Here is a 24,347-nt window from a genome sequence, read left to right on the forward strand (position 1 = left end):
GAAAGCCCAGGCGCAGGCAGTAACCATCTCCAATTTTGGAAATTCTTCCTAGAAAAAAAGTTGACATCATAATATCACCACTAATGGAAATCGCCTATACCATTATCTCCGAAACTAGGCAAGCTGTTTGAATTTTGTTTGTAGTCTAGAAGCCAAAATCTGTAGCTTGCCTAGAAAATAGGTTCGCTGCTGATTTCATGTTAGAATGGTGCAACTGGTGTTTTTGAAGAGTCTAGGCATGACCCAGTCTAGTTCCACTTGTTGCCAAGTCTGCATCTGAATATTATGGCCGCCATGACAGTAATCAATATGGCTGCCATCAGATTTAGTCTTTTTCTTACTGCAAATTGTACTAGCCAGAAATTTGTCATGATTGTGAAATACTATGTAATTTGACACGAGGAACACTATTTTGTGCTTTATTTTTGTACTGGATCACAACTTTTCACATAATTGACAACTTAAAGACGAAATTGAAAATGCACATACAAGCAACAAATGTGAAAAAGAAAATGTTTAGCACTATTGATGGAGATGGGTTTACAGTCAGTCAAAGGTTATTTCAACAGCTGTCAGATTCTTTCTAACACAAAATTACGTTGCTTTGCAGAAGAGAAAAGTGTTGTGAGAACACCCAAGTACAATTTTCAGAGCTATTGATCGGCTTGTACACTGAACGGGTTCCTACAAAGGGCTTTGCATCCACATGCTTTCATGCAAGGCAGTCCATTCCGTGTACATTTGCACCGTCTGAACCTGTCACTGCATGAAATGCCAGAAGTGACTCCCTCTGCGAATCTGGGATAGTGATGGAGTCAATGGGAATGTAGTGTTGCTTTTTGGGTGTCCCTGCATTCATCCAGAGAAAGGGACTGAGATGCGGCTGATAGGCAACAAGGAGAATGAGGACATCAGTGTCCTGAAGCCACATGAATAATGTCTTGGCAGATGCTCAGAACTTTGTTCTTGGTATCTGTCTCATCCGCTTCTTCATTGTCCATCTTGTCAGTGCTGTCACCACCACAAAGAAGCTTTACAAGCATGTACAGGGTTTCAGGTACAATTCGCTCTGCATTTTCTGTGTTCAGTCCACCGATAATGCTATGCCCTGGAGAGTGTTTTACGTCACTGTAAATCTTTATGCCCACTCTGAAGATCCAGCTAAGGATTTCGTTCTCATGATGAGGCAGACTGCACTGGGCCAATTCATCTTCTTCAGAACTTTCACCTTCTTCAGATAAATCATTCACGGCGGTTCTCATGGCAAACTTTGTCACAGTTGAGGACGCAACTATGAGGGGTTTTGTGACATCCAATGGCTGCACAAATGTCACCTTGTCACTACCAAAGTGAACCTCCACTTTCTGCTTGAAATTGTAGCTTTTGTAGGCTCCAGCCTCAATTCCAAAATCATTCAATAACAGCATGCTGTAGTGTTCCCAGATGTTTTTCAGGGTAAACACATGTCCCTTCTGCAGCTCTTTCTCAAGCTGGTTCATCACATTTCTGAAACAGATGCTTTCAGGACACTGGTTTTTCTCTCCACTCTCCTTTTTATACTTTCTGCGAAAAGAAACATAACACTTGAGGTGATATTCACCTTCAGCTGCCATCCAGTCTGAAACACCTGCAAACCTGTGACGCATGGTGGGGTCAAATTGGGCCAAACTAAGCATCCTGGATGATGTGTGATCAAATTCAACATTTTTCAGGACACCAGCTTTTCCAGGAATGTCAGTCTGGCTGAAAGCGCATTTTGACCAATCCATAACGCTGTGCGCGGATCTTAGTGACTTTGGGACATGGTATTTCTCTGAGGAACCTGATGTTGTGGGTATCTCTTCTGCGTAAGTCACAGATTGTGGCTGAATCCTTGACTTCAGTCTGTCTATTTTTTGTGCGTGAGAAAAGTCACTATAGCAGAATTTGTGGCATTGAATTTTTTCGACGTGCTCCGGTACAGAATATTTTCTGATTCTTGAGAATGAGTCAACATATTTAGCGTCATTATATTTCTCTCTTTCTTTGCAACATTCAGCTACAGTTTTCACACCAACGATTGTAGTCTTTCGAAGTGGCGTTGACTTGCTAGTTTTTGAACTGTCCTGGCAAATAAAGCATTTATTCCAGTCTACATGCTCTTCTTCTTCTCGATCCCTTGAACCACCTGTGAGAAATCTTGCGGCTTTCATTTTTCAGTTAGTCCTGGGTAACAGAAAAACACACAGTTATGTAGTTTAGGTTCATTTTATAGCAAAGTTGTAAAATTCATTGATTGTGGTTTGTATAATCAGACATTCTAATTCGAGCCTGAACATTTCTTTAAAAATAATATAGTGAAACACAAGTCATATTATTTTTAGAAAGTGGATGGAGCAATGTTTTTTTCTATACTCCCATCAGCTCAGGCATGCTCAAAAACATGGAAATCGACCCTAATTTTGTAATTTCATGTCAATTTGCGGCTGAAATATGACGAAAAGTGTATTTAATGGCGACCATTTTGTAAACTGTCATGGCGGCCATACTATCCATATCCAGAGTTGGCAACAAGTTGATTCACGTTTCTGTGTGTCTGGACAGTCAATTTACACCTGTTGCACTATTCTAACACGGAATCAGCAGGGCCGTACACTATTCTGCATTGGGCCTCCTGACTATTGCGGGAATCAAGCCGGGCATTAGCACAGATAATTTATCACAAACCTGATACATCACAATGACGTCATATTCGTTTTTATGACATCATCATTAAGAGGACGAGGATCTTAGCTCATTTGAGCTTGTTTAAAGTGATTTTCACCATTGAGTGGACGGGCTAAAAGCAACATAAATTACACAGTGGCGTGAAAAAGTATTCACTGCTTCAAAGATTTCACAATTTGATGCCACTGAGCTTATTCCATGATGTTTTCAAACCAAATTTAATATATAAAGTCTTCACAATCTACTCCAAAGTGATAAAGCTGAAAAATGCAGATAAAATGTGAATAAGTTTGAATAACAGAGAAAATCAGATGATTCTCAGTTACATAAGTGTTCAAACTCTTTGCCTAATGAACCCTAAATCACTTCAGGAGCAAACTATTTGTTTGAAAGTTTACAAAATAAATGTGATAGGTTTCACCTGTACGTAATCAGTGGTATAAATTAAAAATTAAGCTCCCACACTTATATAAGGAGTTTTAAGGTGCAAATCACTTGGTAAACCAACAAGGCAAACATGAAGACCAAGGAGCTTTCCAAAGAAGTCAGACATAAAGTGGTGGAGAAGCACCGTTCAGGAGAGGGTTAAAAGAAGATTTCAAAGTCACTCATTCTCCCTTTGAGATGGTGAACTCCATCATGAAGAAGTGGAAGACATATCATTTCACACAGACTCCACCGAGATCAGGTCACCCACCAAAACTCAGCAGCCGGGCAAACAGGAAACTGATTTGGGGTGTCACTGTAAATCCAACAATGACTTTGAAAGATCTGCACGGCTCGATGTCTTAAACGGGGATCAGTGTTCATCAATCAACAATATCCTGTTCCCTTCACAAAGCTGGACTCATTGGACAGGTGGTAAGAAAGAAGCCATTACTGAAAAAGATGCATCTAAAAGTTTGTATGGAGTTTGTGAAAAAGCATCTTAATGATACTACAGGCATGTGGAGAAACTTTTTGTGGTCATGGGTGGACTAAAGAGAAAATAAATGGTCTTGAGTGGCCAAGTTGAACATTTTTGGTGAAACTTGAACATTGCAGTCCATCAACAATCCCCATCAAACTTGGCAGAACTTGAGCAATTTTCACCTGAAGAATGGACAAATATTTCACCATCTCACTATGCAGAGCTGCTAGAGACCTACACAAAACACTCATTGCAGTCATTGCTTCAAATGGTGCTTCCACCAAGAACTGACCTCAGGGGATGAATACTTTTACAACCAGTGAATTTTGATTTGTACATATTTTTTTGCAGGTATTCCTGATATGTAACCTCCTTCAACTATAACTGTTTATTTTCATCTCTTGAGTTATGAATATAAAAGTTCATTTGGAAAAATTGTTTCTTCATAATTCGTAATTCATCTAAATGTGACATTATAGGTCGGGGGTGAACACTTTTGCAAGCCACACGTGCAGAATGACATTTCAAAACGTTATAGACGAGTTATGACAAAACTTTGTGGAGGAGTTTGTAGGTGACAAGAACAAGCCGATTAGATTTTGGATCAGGTCTGGATGCAGATCTGGCACATCAGTGGGATACAAAATGTAAACAGTTCAGCCTGGCGGAGGTATACGCTCGACCATGTGTCGTTCGAGTTGTATCCTGTGTCACAATCAATGTGAAATGTAACTTTGTTGGCCATAATTTTAGCTCACCTGGACTTTCGTCCAGTGAGCTCATGCGATTGAGCAGTGTCCCGAGGTGAGTCAATCCGTCAGTCAGTGAGTCAGTGAGTGAGCTTGTAAACACTTCAGTCATTATCGCTTGAACCAAAAACACTATTTTGATGAAACTTGGCCACAAACTTCATATCTGATGCCTAACAAAGATGTATTGACAGCATTCAAATCTCTACTCATAAGGGGAGTCTATGGGGTAGGGGGGGAGTTGATCCCCCAAAATAGGGATTTGCTCTCTTCTCCAAAACTACACATATGATTTGGTTTGCACACAACCTTCATCACCCATGACGTAACAAAGTTTATCGATCGTATCAAAAACTGCACTCATTAAAGGGGTCTCCGAGAGGGGGTCGACTCCCCAAAATAAATATTTACGGTCTCCTCTGCAACCACACACACACACACACACACACACACACACACACACACACACACACACACACACACACACACACACACACACACACACACACACACACACACACACACACACACACACACACAATGAAACTTAACCACAACCTTCATCACCCGTGATGAAGCAAAGTTTATTGACCGCATCAAAATCTGCGCTCATTAAAGGGGTCTATGGGGAGGTTTTTTGACCTCCAAAATAGGTATTTCCTCTCTTAGAAACTACACACCCAATTTTAATGAAACTTGACCACAACCTTCATCACCCATGATTTACCAAAGTTTGTTCATGGCATAAAAAGATGAGGGTCTTGGGGGGGGGTCTGAAGGGGGAGGGGAGTTAAGCCCCCAAAATAGGTATTTGCTCTCTTCTTCAAAACTACACACACAATTTCAATGAAACTTGACCACAACTTTCATCACCCATAATGTACTAAAGATTGTTCACGGCATAAAAAAAATCAGCCTTAAAGGGGGTGTGCAAGGGGTTTCAGTGACTGTTGCTCCTAATCCAGGTGAGCTTCAGGACGTGTGGTCCTATTTTTAGTTGTCAGATCAATTGAAAGATTAACTTTTTCCTCTATCAATGGGTATAACTTTGCTGTTTATTTTTAATGATAATGTTTTGTTGTACACATCCCTCATCCTAAGTGTGGGTTATAAAAGTGGTGTGTGAATGACCAGGGATCCAATGATCATTGCTTCAACAGCAACAGGTGAGATGATCTGAAGAATGGGATCAAGTACCATGTGTACACAAACGAGGATAGAGATTTAATAAAGTATTCTTCAAACGCGGTCATACAGCACTTTCTACATCATCTCCGGCTGATTTCGGAGCTGAGACACGTTGTTTATATTCCCGTCTCGATGAAGAACAAGGAAATAATGGGCAGACACATGTATTTCATGAAATATTAAACTGGGTCACCAGCCACAACAGTTCTGTCATGGTGTAATCAGGCTGGAATATAAATTAGGTTGCTTATAGAGTAGCAAGACATCCTGTCAAAACTTGTCAAAGCTAACAATAAAAGGGACAAACAGCATTATATTTAACCATTAATAACCATCTGTATATGAATGTATGATATACTCTTCTGAGATGATTTGACCGAAGAAGCTGAAAGTTTCGGTCATTAAACATGAAGAGCAAATGTCAAATTCAGTTTTTGCCAAGTTTTTACTTTGTTCCTCAACTGTCAGGTGGATAAATATATTTTCTAATATTTGGTTATTAAATCCCTATTATTATTTTCAAGGGGGACATGTTATTATCTTTATGATTATTTATACCATAGCAGAGTACCCAGCCTACAGGCAATCTTGTTCTAAGCATGCAACATGTTTTTCTGATACATCCCTTTATTCAGACGGTTTTTGGCAACAGAGCGCTGCTTCGATCACTCCCAAAAATAAAATTAACTGGGGTTCTGTATATGAAGTGAAAACATGCATACTGCTTATGTGCAGAAATAATACATTGTGGTTATTTCGCTCGGATGATTACCAGGATGAAGATCTAACCTAACCTCTGTCCACAAACGTGGCTTGAGGTTATGTTTTCACCCTGCCCTGTCCCCGTCTGTCTGTTTGTCTGTCTGTAACCAAGATATCTCAAAAAGTTACAGATTCAGATGAAACTTGGTCGACGGGTTGGGTTTGTGACAAGGAAAAATTGCTTCAATTTTGATGAAGATCCAGATGCGGATCTGGATGTGATAAAAAATTTTTTAAGTGATTCTTCACCATTGAATGATTGGGCTAAAACCGATATATAGCACGATGGCTCAAAAAGCTATGGAACGATTCGGACGAAACTTGGTGGACAAGTTGGGTGTGTGACAAAGACGCATCAATTCGATTTTGGTGAAGATCTAAATCTGGATCCGAGAGTTTTGAAAAAAAATTAAATTGATTCTTCACCATTGAGATATGGGGCCAAAAAACTATGTGTCGCATGTTATGTCAAAAGGTTGTGGATGAGTTATGACAAAAGTAAGAGAACGAGTTGGTTACGTGACAAGAATAAGCCGATTCGATTTTGGTTCAAGTTGGGATTCCGATCCGGCCTATTGGTGGGATATAAAACGTAAACTGTTCACGCTGACAGAGGTATGCGCTCTACCGAGTGTCGTTCTAGTTCCGAATGCATCCACCCTCCCCCCAAAGGAAAAAAATGCCAAGATGGGTGAAATTTTTTTTTCAAATCTTGATGGAGTCAAACGACACTTGCACATGCACAACTTCATGGTGCCCTCATTAACACTGCACATACTGTAAGTATCAGGATAGCCATATAGATCAAAGGTAGCTCGTTCACTTCTCGTCGAGGTTTGTAAAAAATAAATAAATAAATAAATTTACATCTTGGTGTTTTACAGACAATCATGCTCAATAAAAGAAGCCATCTGACAAAGGAAGTTAAAAGCTGGTTGTCCTGTCTTCAATCACTCACTTATGAGCATTCAATATTCCACGATACCTTTCGCAAATAAACAAAAACTAACGAGAAAGCATATGAAAATGCAAAGCCCGTCCACGTCCACTTTGTATTCAAGCTTCTTCTTCTTCCTCTTCTTCTGTTTGCTAAATCTGACGAAAACAGCTCAAAAATTATTTTACGATTTGAGGTGACCTTGACCTTTTGATTAAAAAAAACAAACAGTTGGCTTCTAGCTTTTGATTGGTGAACCAATTCAGTGAAACAATTATTAAAATTATCAGTCATTTGTTTGAAAAGTGATGATTTTACATGATGCTGACCTTTGATCTTTAGACCAAATAATTAATTGGTCTTCTCCATATTCTCAAAATAAATCTTTGTTGGAAATGTGATTACGAAAGCTCAAATAGTAAAAATAAAAAATAAAACTTTATGGCCCGGACAGACACACAGACACACAGACACACAGAAGTGACAGCAAAACGCCATCTCCCGCTGAGCAGAGGACAGGATATCTAACAAACAAATAAAAAAATGGCCCATAGGGCCAGGACTTGACGAAATTCATAAGTGATCATGACTACCATGAAAAACCGTAGATAGCACTTACCATGTTAAATTAAAATACCTGTCACCTCTGTAATCCGTAACGGATGTAACCAATTTTTAATCCAGTCAAAGATACTCCCCTCCTACGTCTGTGTTTCAAATTTAAAAGGAATCCGTTAAGATTTGGTGGAAACATGAATTTTTGAAAATCGGCCCATGCTAAAAGATACAGATTTTCGCGATTTTCAGGAATTTTTCTTGACCTTGACATGTCAAAAGTTATAGGGTTCTATTCTGGTGGCCAATAAGTCCATTGGTGAAGTTCCATGACATTCCGACTCGAAATGCGACCTGTAGAGCGAGACGTACACACAAACAAACAAACAAACAAACTGAACTGACCAACATACTGGACAAAATCCAGAATTTCGTCAAGTAACAAACACCTTGTCCATTGTGCACTATTACTCTCACTAAATTCCAAATTCAAAATTCCTGCTTCCTGGTTCTGTGCCTAAAGCTAGCTGTAGCTGACATGAATGGCTTCAGATGGCAGACTAACTGACTACAAACAGGACCAACCTGCATACTGTGAACAGCATGTTGGAAACATCAATGCTATTCATTTCCAGAAGGATACGAAAACATTTGGATGAAGAACTAATGCTGTCAAAATATCCAGGATGTCCTTGTGCACAGATTTGACTTTCTGAACCAACATGCAAGTTTTCATGAAATAACTTTGTAATAAATGCATAGTTGTAGAAGCTTTTGACATTTTGTCAGGTAAATTTTGAAGGCTTTTCCGTTCAACACACCACATCTCCCTCAATTTTCACGATAAATCCATATTCCTTTTGAAGCTTGGAGCAGAAGCCATTTCAGGAAACTATTACTTGTGAATCTTGTTTTGCCGTTAGTAGACACATTTGGGCAACGCCCAGAGTACACTCTGTCTTTTCTTTTTCTCATGACAGCAATTTGTTTGAATAATTTTGCACTTTGTGCGCACACACGCACATGCACACGCACTCACACACACTTTACAGAGCGTCAGTTATGATGAAGCAGTCGCTTAGCAAGGGTTATAATCCTGGACCGGTCTCCTCTATTAAACAGGGTACTCGACTGAAGGGACGATAACTCGAATCCTTTTCGTGCTAGCAGATGAGACACCCAGTTTAACACCCATCAAGTTTGTACGGAGGAATTCAAGGATAAAGAAGAACCAGATAAATAATCTCTTGCATTTTAACAAAATACTTTGAACAATTGAATTTGGTCAAACAATGAATAGCAAAACAAATTTTGTTTATATTACTCATGTTAATCTGCTCATCCTTTATGCTTTATAATATTCACTGCAAAGAATGTCAGTGACATCTTTTTATGCCTCCGCTGACCAAAGTCGCCAGACGCAATGTTTTTTCGGATTGTCCGTCTGTCCGTACATCCGTCCATGCTAATTTTCTCCGTTTTCTCTGCAACCACTAATCTGATTGACGCAAAATTTTAACCACAGGTGCCGACTATTCATGTAAAATGTCGGAATGACAATTATGATGTCATTGGTCACGTGCCGTGGCAGCTATGTTGGAAAGAAGGAAAAAAACTTTGAACCTCCATCTCTGAAACCGTTCCATGGAAAAATTGAAACTTGGCACTTGTCAAGTGTTCCCCATGAGAAACAAGCGACATTTTTGATGATGTCATAGGTGGCATCGTTATGACGTCAAAATTGTATTCGTCACAAACTTTATCTCATCAGTATGAAAAGTTTTGAAGGTCATCGATGGCTAAATTGTATGTGGGAAAACATTGATGATGTCATCAGTCACGTGATTTGGCAGCCATATTGTTTTTAACATAAAAACCTTCAAAAATCTTCTTCTCCAAAATGGCTGAACAGATCAAGGTGAAACTTTACAGGTATGATCACCTATCCATGAGGAACAAAAAGTTCTCCAGATATGACATCAAGGTTACATGGTCTGGTAGCTATGATTGTTTTTTGACGAATAAACCTTTAAATCTCTTCTCCATAATGGCTTGACAGATTGAGGGGAAAGTTCACCTATCTCATGTGTTCCCCAAGCCTTGAGAATACCAGTGTGTTCACAAATAATTGAGGTCACATGGTCTGACAGCCATATTTGATTGAAGAAAAATCTTTCAAATTTTTTTTTCTCTTGAACCACTTCATCAATCGATGTAAAATGTCACAGCTATGATCTAGTGGTCATGTAGAATATATGTTTTACATTTCAACCTTGTTAGACACATGGTCTGGCAGCCAGAATTATTTAATATTTTGAATCTGGTTCAGGGATTTAAATCAAACTTGGTACAAGTATTATAATGATGTAATAATGTGAACAGAGACATATCTGGCAATGTCACTACATCGAAGAGTGTCCTTCTAGTTCTTAGATGTCTTTGCTTCTTTAAAATAAGGAACCATGTGATTCCTTAACTCATCTGGCATCATTTTGACCAATTTGATATGATTAACGTGAAGCTGAAAGACTCCCAAGCAGATTGCGTCGGCCTGGGTGATTGCAGGCAAAAAAAAATGAAGACAAGCAATATTATGCGATGATGATGTGGACATGTGAAGGACAGAGCCGTGTCTGAAGCCAGGGGAGATACACGAGCAAGGGCTTCCTTGGAAGAAAATAAATAACTTAGTTACACTTGCCTGGACGGTTTGTGAATAGTCTTTCCAATCTATGCTTAGTGCAATAAGATTAAATAATTTTCAGCAAAACCTTGGGTCCAAGATGTCTGTGGACCGGACACCGGGTTAATTTGAGAAGCCCTAACCCCCAAAACAACACAATGAAAAAAAAATTTGTGTTCAAGAGATAGCACAACAGATGTTACGAGTTCTAACTTGATGAATAACTTTCTTCTTGTTATTATTATTATTTTTTATCTGCGAGGGATTGACTTCGGATACAGCCATGATTTTCGGAGTGTTTAGACATCATTCAAGTGCTGCATAAAGCAATCAAAATATTTAAATAGCGAGGGAATGGGCATCACAATGCACACATACTGAATGGTTTGTTTCACAATCATGGTGCACTCACTGTTCACTCGACAGCTGGAAATGGGGGAATTGCTTCCATTTGCTTAAATGAAGCAAAATCGGCTTTCTTTTCCTAACCTATCTCACATGGCAAATCATTCCTTGGTTATCAGAGGTTGGATGATTTTGTCGCACAATTTGCATTGGGAAGTGGGGATGTTAGCTTGTTACACCTCATCTTTTTTGTTTTTGCATGCATAGTCAAGGCTTGGGAAAAAGATTGCACGCATAACAGATCAGGATACTACATTACAAAAGAAACAGCCAGAGGAGAAGGGGGAAAATCAGAGCGGATGGAGAAAATAGATGGAGACGGACAAACAAAGGATGCAAGTAAAGATAAAGGGTAGGTGAGAATGCAAGGAGTGGAAAAGATGGCTACATCAGCAAAATATTTTCTATGCCGTATAATGTATTGCATGTACATTTGTAAATTGTCACACAATTCAGCGGAAGCTGCAAAGTGATAATCAAGGTGAACTGAACTGAAAATTTTGGGAGGGGTTGGGGTGGTTGAACGGGTGTAGAAAAGACCATGGTTTTGGACGAGGGATGATCTGAGATGATGGTGAACAGCGGTCATTAAGACCTGGAGGGAAGAATGAGATTGAAGAGCATGTAGAAGTTGGTTCCGCAGGTAGAAAAACAAGAGGAACGAATGGGTGGAGGTGAGCAGTGGTTCTGTGTTTTGGCAGTTTCACTTGGAGGGGGTTGCTGGTGGACAGCATGCATCCTACTGATTTCTTGGTGGGGACAAAGCACAGGGAGGGCAGAGGGTGCAAGACCAGAAAGAAGGTGGTAGAAGACAGAGAGACCACTGACCTGTCTGGGATGGAAAAGTGATCAGCCCATCGACTCAGCCTCATCGTAGTAGATTCCAATAATCTTAAAAGCCTTGGTTTCCATGATGTCAAGTGGAGCAAAGTGTGAGGCAGGGGAGCCAGCCCAGAGGGGATAGCAGTGCTCCATCAAGCTGTCAATGAAAGTCTTGTGGGAGGATAGGAGTTCACGTGCCAAGGAAGGACTTTGCCCGATGTAGGAAGCCCAGTCGGCGGAGGATTCAAATGTTCTCGAATGTCTGGCTTTGGAGGCCAACTTTGAAATGTGGCTTACCAAAGAGAGATCATGGCTGAGAGTGAGACTCAAGAGTTTGAATGTTTGAATAACTGAACTTCATCGAGAGGGTTGTTGAGAAAGTAGATGGAAGGATTTGTGGTATGGTCATTTCGGAGAAAGAGAGAAAAAAAAAAACAAAGAGAAAGAGAAAGAGAAATCTCAGGGTTAATAGGCATATTCTCAGTGTTTGACCAGTTTGTGATTTTGTTAAGGTCTGAAGAGAGGGAAGAGGCTGCTGCCTGGGATTTTCCAGAGTCAGAGAGATCACTGATTAAGAAGAACTTTGCCGCAGTAGCCATCAAACCATGTACTTTGTGTTGTTGTTGTTTTACAATTTGGCCTTTTTTCTTTCATGTCTAAATTCTTCCCTTTTCATTGATAAAGCATTAAACAAATCCACATATTTTAATCTACATCTGGGGAATAATCATGATATTGATGCAAATCTTTTCAGAAATCCTCTATGGATCAACATTGAACGGTACATGCAATGTTCCACAGGTATGAATCTGTATTACCATTACTCCTTGAGTGGCCCCAATTATTTCCATCTTCTTATGGGGCTGTCGGGGAACGTTTTTGGCCCAAATCATCCACAAATCAGCTCACCAACAGGTCTGATGTTTACCTGATGGTGACAACAATCTAGAATTTGTTCAGGGTACCCATGATAAGTCGCCTACTCCTCATGAAAGACACCGTGGGATATTTAGTCTCCACTAGGCTGGAATCAGCAGAAGGGACAACCATCTTAATGCCCATCGAAGGGATGACACATTTATTGATGCAGCAACCTAACTACAGATCACCAGACAATTTAAACTCGGGTCAGGAACCGAACTCAGACTCGGCAGCTTAAAGGCAAGTGCGCTACCTCTGCGCCATTCTGTCAGATCAAAGTACACATTTCTACCAAACCCATAACCTTTCACCAATAATACATTTGCGAAACAAAGCAACATTTTTGTTGAAGTAATAATAATATAATTAACTAAGAGAGAAAAAACATGTACACACCTTCTCTGAATCCTAATCATAGCTGTTACTACAATGCCATACATGGAGAAGGGGGGATGAGGAGGGAGTGTCAGGAAAAGCACAACCTGTCATGAACAATTCCATAACTGAGGATTACACTTTTAACAGGGTTTTGCCATTGCAACCCTCGATCAGGGCAGGAATTTGAAATCGGGCGATGGCACCAGCACACAACAGCTTATATTTTTGAAGAATACCATGGGATCTCGCATGCTATCAGATGGGACAGCTGTATTAACCTGTATTATAACTGTATTAAATTAATTAATCTCCCCCCCCCCACACCATTTCCCCTTACACCCTGTCCATTGAAGGATGGCCTACCAATTAATGCGACACTTCCCGCAAGGCCGAGGAATGACAGTTTATAGTTGAGCTGGGAATCAAACCCATGTGAGGCAGCTCAAAGTTGAGTAGGCTACCTCTCAGCTGCTAACTGCTCGTCAACCCCCAACTGCTAACAATTACATGAGTTGAAAAAGTAATGTTTTGTAATATAATGCAATGTATTATGAACTACATGTTTATTGCACGTTTTACAAGTTCCATTTACTATGCCAATAAGTTTCAATTCACTTTTTATGATGTCATAAACCAGTCTGTCAATCACATAATAAGATGTGATTTATTGCATGATCCCTGAGATGTTTATACGTTTCAAAAATAATCAAGATAAGCTTTTTGATTGTTCTCGAATACAGTTTAAACATTCAAGCCTCTTATAAGATACAGGAAAATTCCACCGGAATGGTGTCATATTTTGGCCTCGCATACCCAGGAAACTCACAGAGTGGTTACACTTTTATTGGAGTTTTATTGAGGGCTGAATCAATGAGAACAAGTAAAAAAAAAAGACAATAGCCCACGTTATTTTAGTTATTTTGCTGAACGGAGTTAAAGGGCAAGCCCAAATTTATGTACAACTAAAATGGCCGTCAGTCTACCAGTCGGCCATCTTTGATCAGATTGAAAATAAAGTGAGGTGCAAGTGTATGCCATCATGTACTGTGCTTGGACCAAGTTTGAACAAAATCGGACCATGCATGTATGAAAAATGGTTGGGGGACACATTTAAGTAACAAAATGGCTACCAGCCGGCCATCTTGAATCTGATCTTGGCAAAAAAATGATGTGCATATGAAAGCCATCATTATCTGTGTGCCAAGTTTGAACAACACCGGTAATTGCATGTCGGAGAAATGGTTGAGAACATGCTCAACATCGGGAGTTTTTTTTTTTTTTTTACAACTAAAATGGCCACCAGTCAGCCATCTTTGATCGCATCATGAACCAAAATGATGTACATATGCATACCATCATGTGTTGTCTTTTTGACAAGTATGAATAAAACCGGTCCATACATGTCCGAGATATGGTTGCGGACACACACACACACACACACACACACACACACACACACACACACACACACACGAAAATCAAGACCAAATCCATAAGCCCCGTTTCGGACTAAGGACTAACTCCAATGGGGGCTAATAATCCAGTGCTGTGTAGTGGATACTCATTTGGTGGGACTTCCCACTTATCGTTAAAGCTCATCGCTCGTGCTATTAGCTTAATCTAACAAATTCCAATGAGCACTTGCAGAATTGCTTGTTTGCTTACGAACATTATTGCTTGAAGCTGCAATGAGACAAGTCTTTGGGGGAATCTGGACCCGAAACAGTCAGCTATTATCTCTCCTGGTGGCTTTTCATATTGTGAAGTAGTAGTCTTAAATATTTCAACTTCAATGGCACAAAATTGATCTTCATCCTGAAAAAGTAGATTTTATTTTGACTACATTTAAGCAGTTTTGTCCAGCTTGTTGTAATGTTTTACTTCCAGCATGTACAAATATGTTAAGTAATCTCTGCAATTCAATAAATGGAATAGCCTTCTGAACCTAGAGCATTCAACACTTCCCAATTGTCAGGTGAGTATCCTTTTAAGAACTGCAGTGTGTTTTGTAGTGTTAGTGATACACATAGACATGACAATTGACATTGTAAATATCTTCATTTCATCTGTATAATGCAGTTTTACTCAGTGATTTGCACTAATATTCAACTATTTCTTTGCAGAAACAAGTTCCTGGGTCTTGTATGACAATTAACTATGCCTCAAACCCAGGGAGCACACAAACTATCCGATTTTCAAAGAGGAGAAATTGTTGACCAATCAAAATGTGGAGTCAGCCGGCGTCAGACAGCTCAGAACATTGACATTCCACTTTCTACAGTCAATCGGGTGATTGAACAATTCACCAATGAAGGCAAGGAATCCACAGCTTCCCATTCTGGTCGATCTGGGTCATCAGAAAGGTGTCTTTGAGCTGTCAAGTGGTCCATTGAGAAAACTCCCCATTGCAAGGCAGCAGTTGTTGCAGAAGAGGTCCAAGTTAGCTCAAGAACTGCCGTGCGGTATCTTCTTCAACTGGGCTACTATGGGAGAGCAGCTCAGAGAAAAACCTCTTCTTAGATGAGCTAAAATTCAAAGTAGAAAGAAGTGGGCTGACGAGATGGCCAACAGGCCCTTGGAGTTATGGCAAACTCATTTTTTTCAGATGAGTTGCAGTTTGCTCAATTTTCTGACAGTGGGTGCATATGGGTCTCGCGATTTCCCAGTCAAGAGTTTTCTTCGAACCGATTGTAGCCAACTGTCAAACAGGGTGGTTTTGCAGTGATGGTTTGGGGAGCAATCTGAAGTGCTGGTCAATCAGAGCTTGTAGAGAGTGTTGGCAACATCAACTCTACGACACATTTCTATCCTTGAGGATGGACATCTCCCTGTCTTCTCCATTAGTCAGATGGTCAAAAACAACACTGTTCATGGAAGATGGAGCTCCATGCCACACTGCAAAAAAGACCAAAGAATGACAGGACAAAAATGGGATCAAATGACCTCCATGACAAAGTCAGTCTCCTGACATGAATCCCATTGAACACCTCTAGGTCATATCGGATCGAGCTGTGCAGAAAAATTCCAGGAAACCAACATCACGGGCAGAATTGCAAACCCGTTTGCGCGAAGCCTGGGCAGAAATCCCACAAGAGAAAACTTGAGAACTCATTAGTTCTATGTGTGAAAGAGTAAAAGCATTGAAATCTGCAAATGGCAAGTCCACAAAATACTAGTGTATGTATTAAAATGGATCAAATCTACTTCAAATATTAAATAAATAAATTCTTTAAAAATCATGATGTCTATTTACTTCTGTCATGTCTTTGTTTGTATATATATATATATATATATATATATATATATATATATATATATATATATATATATATATATATATATATATATATATATATATATATATATATATATATATATATAGAGTCAGTTGTGGCAAGGGTAAGTCATAATGGTTGCGATTGTGTGACAATCATCTGGTCGATAGTGACAAAATAAATTACGGCAACACAGGCCTCCAACAGCCACCTTCGGCGAAAGCTTTGGTGTGCACCTGGAGCACAAGTGAGGTTGCATTTGTTGATGATGGGCCAATTACAGGGGTCAGGGTCGTGGCAGACAAGTTTTCATGGGAACTGACGATAATGGAACGATAAAAATTTTCCCTCCTTTTTCGGTTTACAAACCCTGAAAATGGAAGGTATATCATTATCCCTGCCAGAGGAGAGGTTATTGCATTTGGGTTCATTTGTCCGTTTGTCCACACAGAACGTGAGTACTTTGTCTATTAATTGCATACCAATGAAATTACAATGGCAATAATAATGATAATGAAAATGGTACAGAATAATAATGATAATTACAATGTTGATAACAATTATGGTAGTAATGAATAACGATCGTGATAATGAACCATAATGATAGTGATGATTATAACGATGATGGTAATGTTTCATAAGCAGCCTGTGGCTGCTGGTAGCATAATTTCTGGAAGCACAACTGTGCTGTTGATGCAGTGCCCCCATTACCAGTAAGCTGGTACTCATTTTGCTGATCAATACAACAGAAGGATGACAGGCTGAGTCAACCCACATAGTGTTAATTCAACGATCCAGCCACCTTAACCATGAAGCGCGCACCAGGCTTATGATGGTAATGATGCATAATGATAATGATTAAAATAATAACACATAATAATGATTGTGATAATGATCCGTAATGATTGATTATGATTATGATAATTATAATGATGATAATAATGATAATCATACATAATAATAACGATAATAATGATAACGATAATACTAAATAATGATAATAATAGTACATAATGATAATGATAATAGTACATAATGATAACGATAATAGGACATAAAGACAATGATAATGTTGATTATGATAATAATGATCATGATGATAATAAAGATAATGATAATTATGATGACAATAATGTTACATGGTTATAATGGCACCTGAGTATGTCCATTAATTACGTACTAATGATATGCGAGTACTACATCTAAGAATTACATTTCATTGGAACATGAGTGTGTCTATTAACAAGTCTGGAGACGGCGATGGTTCACGAGCAATGAACACGGTTAGCCTTTTTTATTTTTTGACCTTCGAGGGGACGCCACAGGCAAACTGGCGGGAATCGGGAAAAACGTAAAGGATGAAAGTTGTAGTACTCGAAGAGCACTACTGGCATACCAACTTTCATTCGAAGCAGTTGAAAACCCTAGGAGCTCGATGCCCAATTTATTGATTTTTTTGACATTTTCTAAGTTCGTGACCTTGTGACTTTGACACGAAAATGAAAAATCGAGCTCCGTGCGGCTATGCAGGTGCCATTGGGCTAACCAAATACCGAAACCCCTGCCAGATTCGACAAACCCCCTCGGAGAAGATGTAACTTGAAACCGGCTAACCCCTAAAAACACGTTTTTGGGGCGTGGCTCCGCCCATAATGGGCACAGCACGCCCATTCTCAGGAAAACAACTATATCATGATATAAACCTCCCACCCAAATTTTATCAGGATCGGATCAAAACCCACGGAGCTATGCTTGAGACAGACAGACAGACACACACACACCCATAACGAATATAGTGGTCACTTAGGCCGAGGTCACATTTGCCACGGCGGCCGTGGGGTATCCAAAATCTGCGGCCACTAGCAATTATACGGCGGCCGCAGTATTTCCACGGTCACACAATGTAGCAGTCACATATGTTTTTATTTTTCGGGTAGCTGCACGGCATGTTTATAAATTGTGGAGACCGAAAACGTGGGGGTGCCGTACGGTCTTTGATTTGATGTCGCACGGTGACCTTAGGGCATCCCTGCGGTGGCCATAGAATTTTCAAGGCAGACGCAAGGTGCCCGCAAGGCGACCGCAGGGGGGCCCTAAGGCGAACGTGCGGCCAGACGGACGGTAACGAATGGGTATATAAACCAGTTCTTTTTTTTTACTGCAATAAAAATATACCAGTGTATATAACTGAATATACTATAACTATAATATACCGTGTTGCCCCCAAAATCCGAATGCCCCATTGTTTGAACAAATTGGAATCCGAACAATTTTTGAGAAAATTTTGCCTTAAAAACCTAATACATTTTTAAAAACCGAACACAACGTGTCGTTCATGTTTGTTCACGTGTCTCCCCCACCTGTTCGAGCCGTATCTTCGCGCTTTGTTCATTCAGTTCGTCGGCGGAAGTACTCGTGAAAGCATCTCTCGTGTGTCGATATCGATACTTTAGGCCTCAGTCACATTTGCTCTACGGCGAGGATACGGCGGCCGTACGCCCTCTGAATTGACAGAAACGTGCGGCGGCCGCAGAGAAACTGAGGTGGCTCAGGGTGGCCCTACGCCGTATGGCTATATTTTACAAGTCGTAAGGTCGCTGTGGAATTATAACGCGAAGTTATATCTTTTTTCATTTCTACGTTCGTCGTAGAAATTCGACATGCCGAAACAAAAGATCTGGTAAAAAAAAAAAAAAATTTACCCATTCGTTACCGTCCGTCTGGCCGCACGTTCGGCTTAGGGTACCCCTGCGGTCGCCTTGCGGGCACCTTGCGTCTGCCTTCAAAATTCTATGGCCGCCGCAGGAATGCCCTCAGGTCACCGTGCGACATCGTGCGGTCACCGTGCGACATCGTGCGGTCACCGTGACCGTGCACACCGTGCGCTACCCGAAAAATAAAAACATGTGACTGCTACATTGTGTGACCGTGGAAATACTTTACCGCTTTATAATTGCTAGTGCCCGTACATTTTGTAGACCCTCCGGCTGCCGAGCCAAATGTGACTTTGGCCTAACCTCGTGTTTTCACATTCATTTGTGATGTTTGTTTTTTAATCATCTTGTGTTTTAATTCATAACAAAAAAGCAATCCGATCACGTGGTGTGATGGACTGTCGGGTAAGGATTGAATTTCACAGCAAAACCAGTTGTAATTTGGAATATCCATGATGACGTCAGCCCGATGCGTTTGATGAAAGTGATTGTGGTTCTGCGGGCATCATGTTTGATGAGCTGCCCTGGGGGCAGCGCTCTCGCAGAGTACGCGAGCGATCGGAACCCAGGCCGGAGCATGAGCCTGTGTGGACCTTTGGATGTGGTGATTGTACCAGATTACATAAAATACACCGCCACCGAAGGTCATTTACTCATCTTATTTTACCTCAAGCATGGGGAATTTCAGTTTAAAGTGTCTTGAAAGTGGGTTTTCTTTGGGTCCACGAACGGATTAATTCAGTCCATTATTTCTTATTGGGAAAATATTTTTTGAATCCGAACTTTTTGCAATCTGAACAGCCTCCTGGAACGAATTAAATTGGGATTCTGGGGGCACCACTGTGTATAGTCAAACACCTATACTCCGATCTCTAGTGGTAATGCACGGTCGACGCAGACTGCCACGGAGGCCGTACGTAGGTGCACGGCGGGCATAGGGGAACCGTGCGTCGACCCTGCGTTGCTCGCAGGTAGTCATACAGACCGCAAGGCCACCGTACGGCGACCGTGGAAATAGTGCGGCCGCTGTAATTTTTGGGGGGTTGGGAAAATTCATTTTTCATTGAGAAGAGCTTACGGCAGCCGCACGAATAATGCAAGCCCACCGTATGCCCTACGTACGGTCGACGTGGAACACATCGACGTCATAGCTTGGCTTGTCGAATTGCTACGGCGAACGTAGAAATGAAAAAAAAGTTATAACTCTGTGCTATAATTCCACGGCGCCCCTACGGCCTGTAAAATATAGCCAAACGGCGTAGGGCCTCCCTGAGGCCACCTCAGTTTTTCTGCGGCCGCCGCACGTTTGTCAATTCAGAGGGCCTACGGCCGCCGTATCCTTGCCGTAGAGCAAATGTGACCTAGGCCTTGCTGGCTCGTGAACCAATTACGTAATATTTGAATACATGTCCATTAATTACATATTCATGAAATGTGACTCCTTTCTTTTGTTTAGTCCCTTTTGGACCTTTTATTACTCTTTGGAAGCCTTTGACCTTTAAATACTCTTTAGACCCCATCCAACTCCTTGAAACAATTCCGACCCTTTAGACCTGAAATTACACTCTTTAGACCCCTTTGATATTTTGAGACCCTTGAGACACTTTCAGATCTTTTTAGGCCATTTCAGACCTTTCCACCTGTATACCTTTACACTTTTTCAGACCCTGCCCATTCAAACATTTAGACCTTTCATTTGCAATCATTGACCTTTTATTTCGTAAATCCTTCTATTTATTTGCCACATAAAATACACCACAGAAAACAAGTCCTGGCAACGGTCTTCAATCTCTGATTGCTCTTTCTGGTTCTAAGGATGTTTTGGAAAACAAGGAACTGAAATTATTGGCACCAAATTCGTGGTGTGGTTTCCTTTGCTTCCAAAGCATCAAACAACTTTTGTAGAAAATGTGCATCTTCCTTGAATGAAGAAATTCAATGGCTGAAGTGCTTCATTAATGTCACACATGATTTCTCGGTTCTGCACTGGACCGAGTATGTGGTAATGTACATGGATTACTACAACATCGCCCAACCCACTCGACTCAGCAACAAATGAACTCTGTGTGCATGAACTTTCATATTTATTTTCCATGCTCTAAGTTACCAGTAAAATGTTTTATATTGGAATGTGAGCCAAATATTGCATTGATCTACATACAGCAGGAAGGCAGTCTCCCCCTGTCTGATGGTCACATTCTCGCCAGGACGTCCGATCACCTCCACTGCAAAGACGCCCAGTTCTGTATAACACAGCAACCACCACACAAACAGTCAGAATCAGCAGTCAGAAGCTAACCTTCAGGCTCCAGTACTTAGCACCCAATGTGCCTGACCTCACACCCACCACACAGCATGCCTCATTACTCAATATTCAGCACTCAGTAACAAGTGTCCAATGCTTGGCCCAAGCCTCTAAACTCATAAAAAAGACACCAAGAACTCCGTCTTGAGGTCTTAATTTTCCCTAGCATTGAGTGAAAAGGAAACAGAACATGCACTGTGTGCCGCCCAGATGAGGGGATTAGTCGCGCACACGTCTGTCGCGTTGCTGAAGCCACTGCCAAGCGGTGAGTGTGTCGGCTTGATATCACCGGCACAAACTCGGAGCTCGAGCTCATTCTGCTCACCCTTAATAATTCAGAACTCTGTCTGTGCTGAAGTTGTGGAGAGCTTCATGGACCTTTTTGTAAATCAAATATTTATTTGACAGGCCATTGGGTTCGCTCGGAAAGCAAAGTTGCTTCCTAGTAACTGGAGGCCCTGAGTTGGTGAGATAGAGAGATATAACCAAAAAATAACTACACAAATGGGTAATCTTACCTCCCCAAACACTGAAGATGGTGTCTTCATCACGACATTTCACACTAAAATGGCTGCCCATTTGCAAGAAATATTTACTGCACAGTACACTTCAAGACATTGGCTTTACGAGGGGAATTAGCATCAAAGGCAAGAAAGAAGCCGGCATAATTAAAAAATACAGCCACGGGCATTCATCGCCAAATTTGCATGTTCAAATTGGCCCTAATTTGATTCTAACATGTGTAGATGAGGGAATAAGGAGAATTATGAATGTCACGACTGTCGTAATTGATAATTATTGCAAGGGGCATGAATTAAAAGAAAGAGGTCCATGCAGGCTTTGTGCCAGTTATTTCCACCAAAGGCCACACTGCATATATCGATCATGCAGGGTCACCGAAGCCAAGGTGTCCCACCAATCATCTGGTTTCAAAAAAACATTGGCACTTTAGTAGTTATTTGTTTTTCCTGATTTCAATCTCTCGGGCTGATCATAAATGAAAATAATTCTGAGAATCCCGATGCCACGTGATCTTCGCATGCAGTGATTAGATAAATATTATTGAGTGGCACAGGAGGTCGATGATAGTCTCCTTTTCCATAACCTCAAGTAATTCGATCCACCAGTGTTCAACATGTAATGATCTTCCATCCTTAGAGAGAAAACCAGTCATCATATGGTACTTACTTGCAATCGATCTTAAATCAATTGTACTCAATGCCCATATGGTAATACGTCATATCCTTCTGTCTTAGTGTAATGACGTCCTCATCTGCCAGTGGGAAGTAGAGTAAAAGGTGGAATGTGGAAGGTAATGAAATCAAACAAAGTTTTAGAAAATGATATTAAGTCGATGAGGAATCAGTGGAAATTTTTTTTTTTTAATTATCCAACTTTTCATTCATCGACGATGAGGCATAAAATGAGAACTTGCTAAATGATGGAACTCTGACAGGTCTGGCATTGGTGACACATCCAGACATTATTAGTGAAATCAGGATTACAACAGAACATGAGCTCAAATTTTTCGATAATTAATGAACTCAATTATCATCGTTTTACCATTTTGTGTTTTAAGCCATTGCACATGTTTTAAACCCATATTCACTGCAGTAATACATGCAGGAAGTATATAGACTAGATCAAGATCTTTATCATGACATACATGAATATTAATAAGAAAAACCACGTTTGCAGATTCTGATGCATAGGGTGCCATAGATTCTGATGCCAATGTGGTGTTTCCTTGGATAGGGGGCACAATCCTGGATGGGTTGCCGGTGTGACGCAGGACACTTGAATGGATCATTCTTCCCAGTAAGCTGGTACACATTTTGCCGACATCATAAGGATGACAGGCTGAGTCAACCCTCCTGTTGTTATTTCAACGGCATGATAAAAGCTCAAACTCAAGACCCGAAGATGCTCAGCCAACCACTTTAACCACGAAGCCAACATTAGGCTTGACGTCACTTAAGATTATGTATGTATTATTATTTCATACCATTCTCTATAAAAAGCATCAATTCTGCCAAAGCTGGTTCTTGGCTCAGATTACAATCCTGGATGGGTCGCCACTCCAATAAAGGATGACTAAGTGTGCAGGAATTTGTAATTTATTCAAGGTGCTCGTGGTAGATCACCATCTCCACGAAGGACATCGTGGTATCTTTAACATCCACAAACCAATACCAGAAGACGGGACACCTAGTTTAACATCCATCTGAGGGATGGCACACACAATGAATGATGAATCACTCAGCCTGTGAAACACCAGGATGACAGTTCATAACTGGGTCGAGATTCAAACCCAGGCTCGACAGATCATCGGTGAATGCACATACCTCAATGCTATCCAGATAGCTCTGAAGATTATGGCTTGAATCAAAACAACGTATTAGCGAGCGAGCGAGCATTTTCTTGAGCGAGTATTACCAGGATGCTACTGAGGATTGAAACAGCTGTGGAGTGAATGTTCAAGTGATCGAAAATGTTCACCTGCAGAAATGTTTCCAGTGAGCGACAGCTTGAGGCGCACCAGGACTTCGCCTAATTAGCGGCAGAACGGATCGTAATTGTCTTCATGAATATGGAATAAGGCAAAAATCCTGGAGACCTATTATGACTCAACATGATCATGATCAATTTTTTTTTTTTCGAGTGTCATCGACGTGTCGCATCGACTACTCTTGGTGGGGATGCCACCGAGGTATATATAATAAAACCAAGGTTTTTCAAGTGGCTGATTGAAATAAGTGAGCAAATAAACACAAAAATGAATGTGACCCTAATGCCTGTGCTTCACAGCACACCAAATTGGTGTGTGATGCGCTTTGACGAAGAGGCATCAAATCAACTCAAATAATCAGCTTGAGTGTTATTGAAGACAATCTGACATGAGTGAAGTTCAGTGACAAAATCCTTCATTTCACAAAACAATGGCCGAGGTGTGATATGCAACAGCAACATGATGTCTCAGTGACTCTTCAAAATAAATGCTATCCCTTCGTAAGTGGCATGGCCACCCAACTTGCTT

General features: G+C 40.7%; 1 protein-coding gene across 3 annotated transcripts in view; it reads right to left on the minus strand.

Annotated features, from left to right (window-relative positions):
* LOC147025309 (limbic system-associated membrane protein-like) overlaps positions 1-24,347 on the minus strand; it is a 176,310-nt gene that overhangs the window by 111,383 nt on the left and 40,580 nt on the right. For all 3 annotated transcript variants that reach the window (XM_085886172.1, XM_085886171.1, XM_085886170.1), the window contains exon 3: positions 21,167-21,248. In XM_085886172.1, the coding sequence (XP_085742298.1) occupies positions 21,167-21,248 (82 nt within the window). The remainder of the gene's footprint in view (positions 1-21,166; positions 21,249-24,347) is intronic.

The sequence above is a fragment of the Eptatretus burgeri genome, chromosome 6, assembly GCF_056783735.1.
Source record: "Eptatretus burgeri isolate ZD-2024b chromosome 6, Ebu_testis_v1, whole genome shotgun sequence".
Lineage (NCBI taxonomy): Eukaryota > Metazoa > Chordata > Myxini > Myxiniformes > Myxinidae > Eptatretus > Eptatretus burgeri.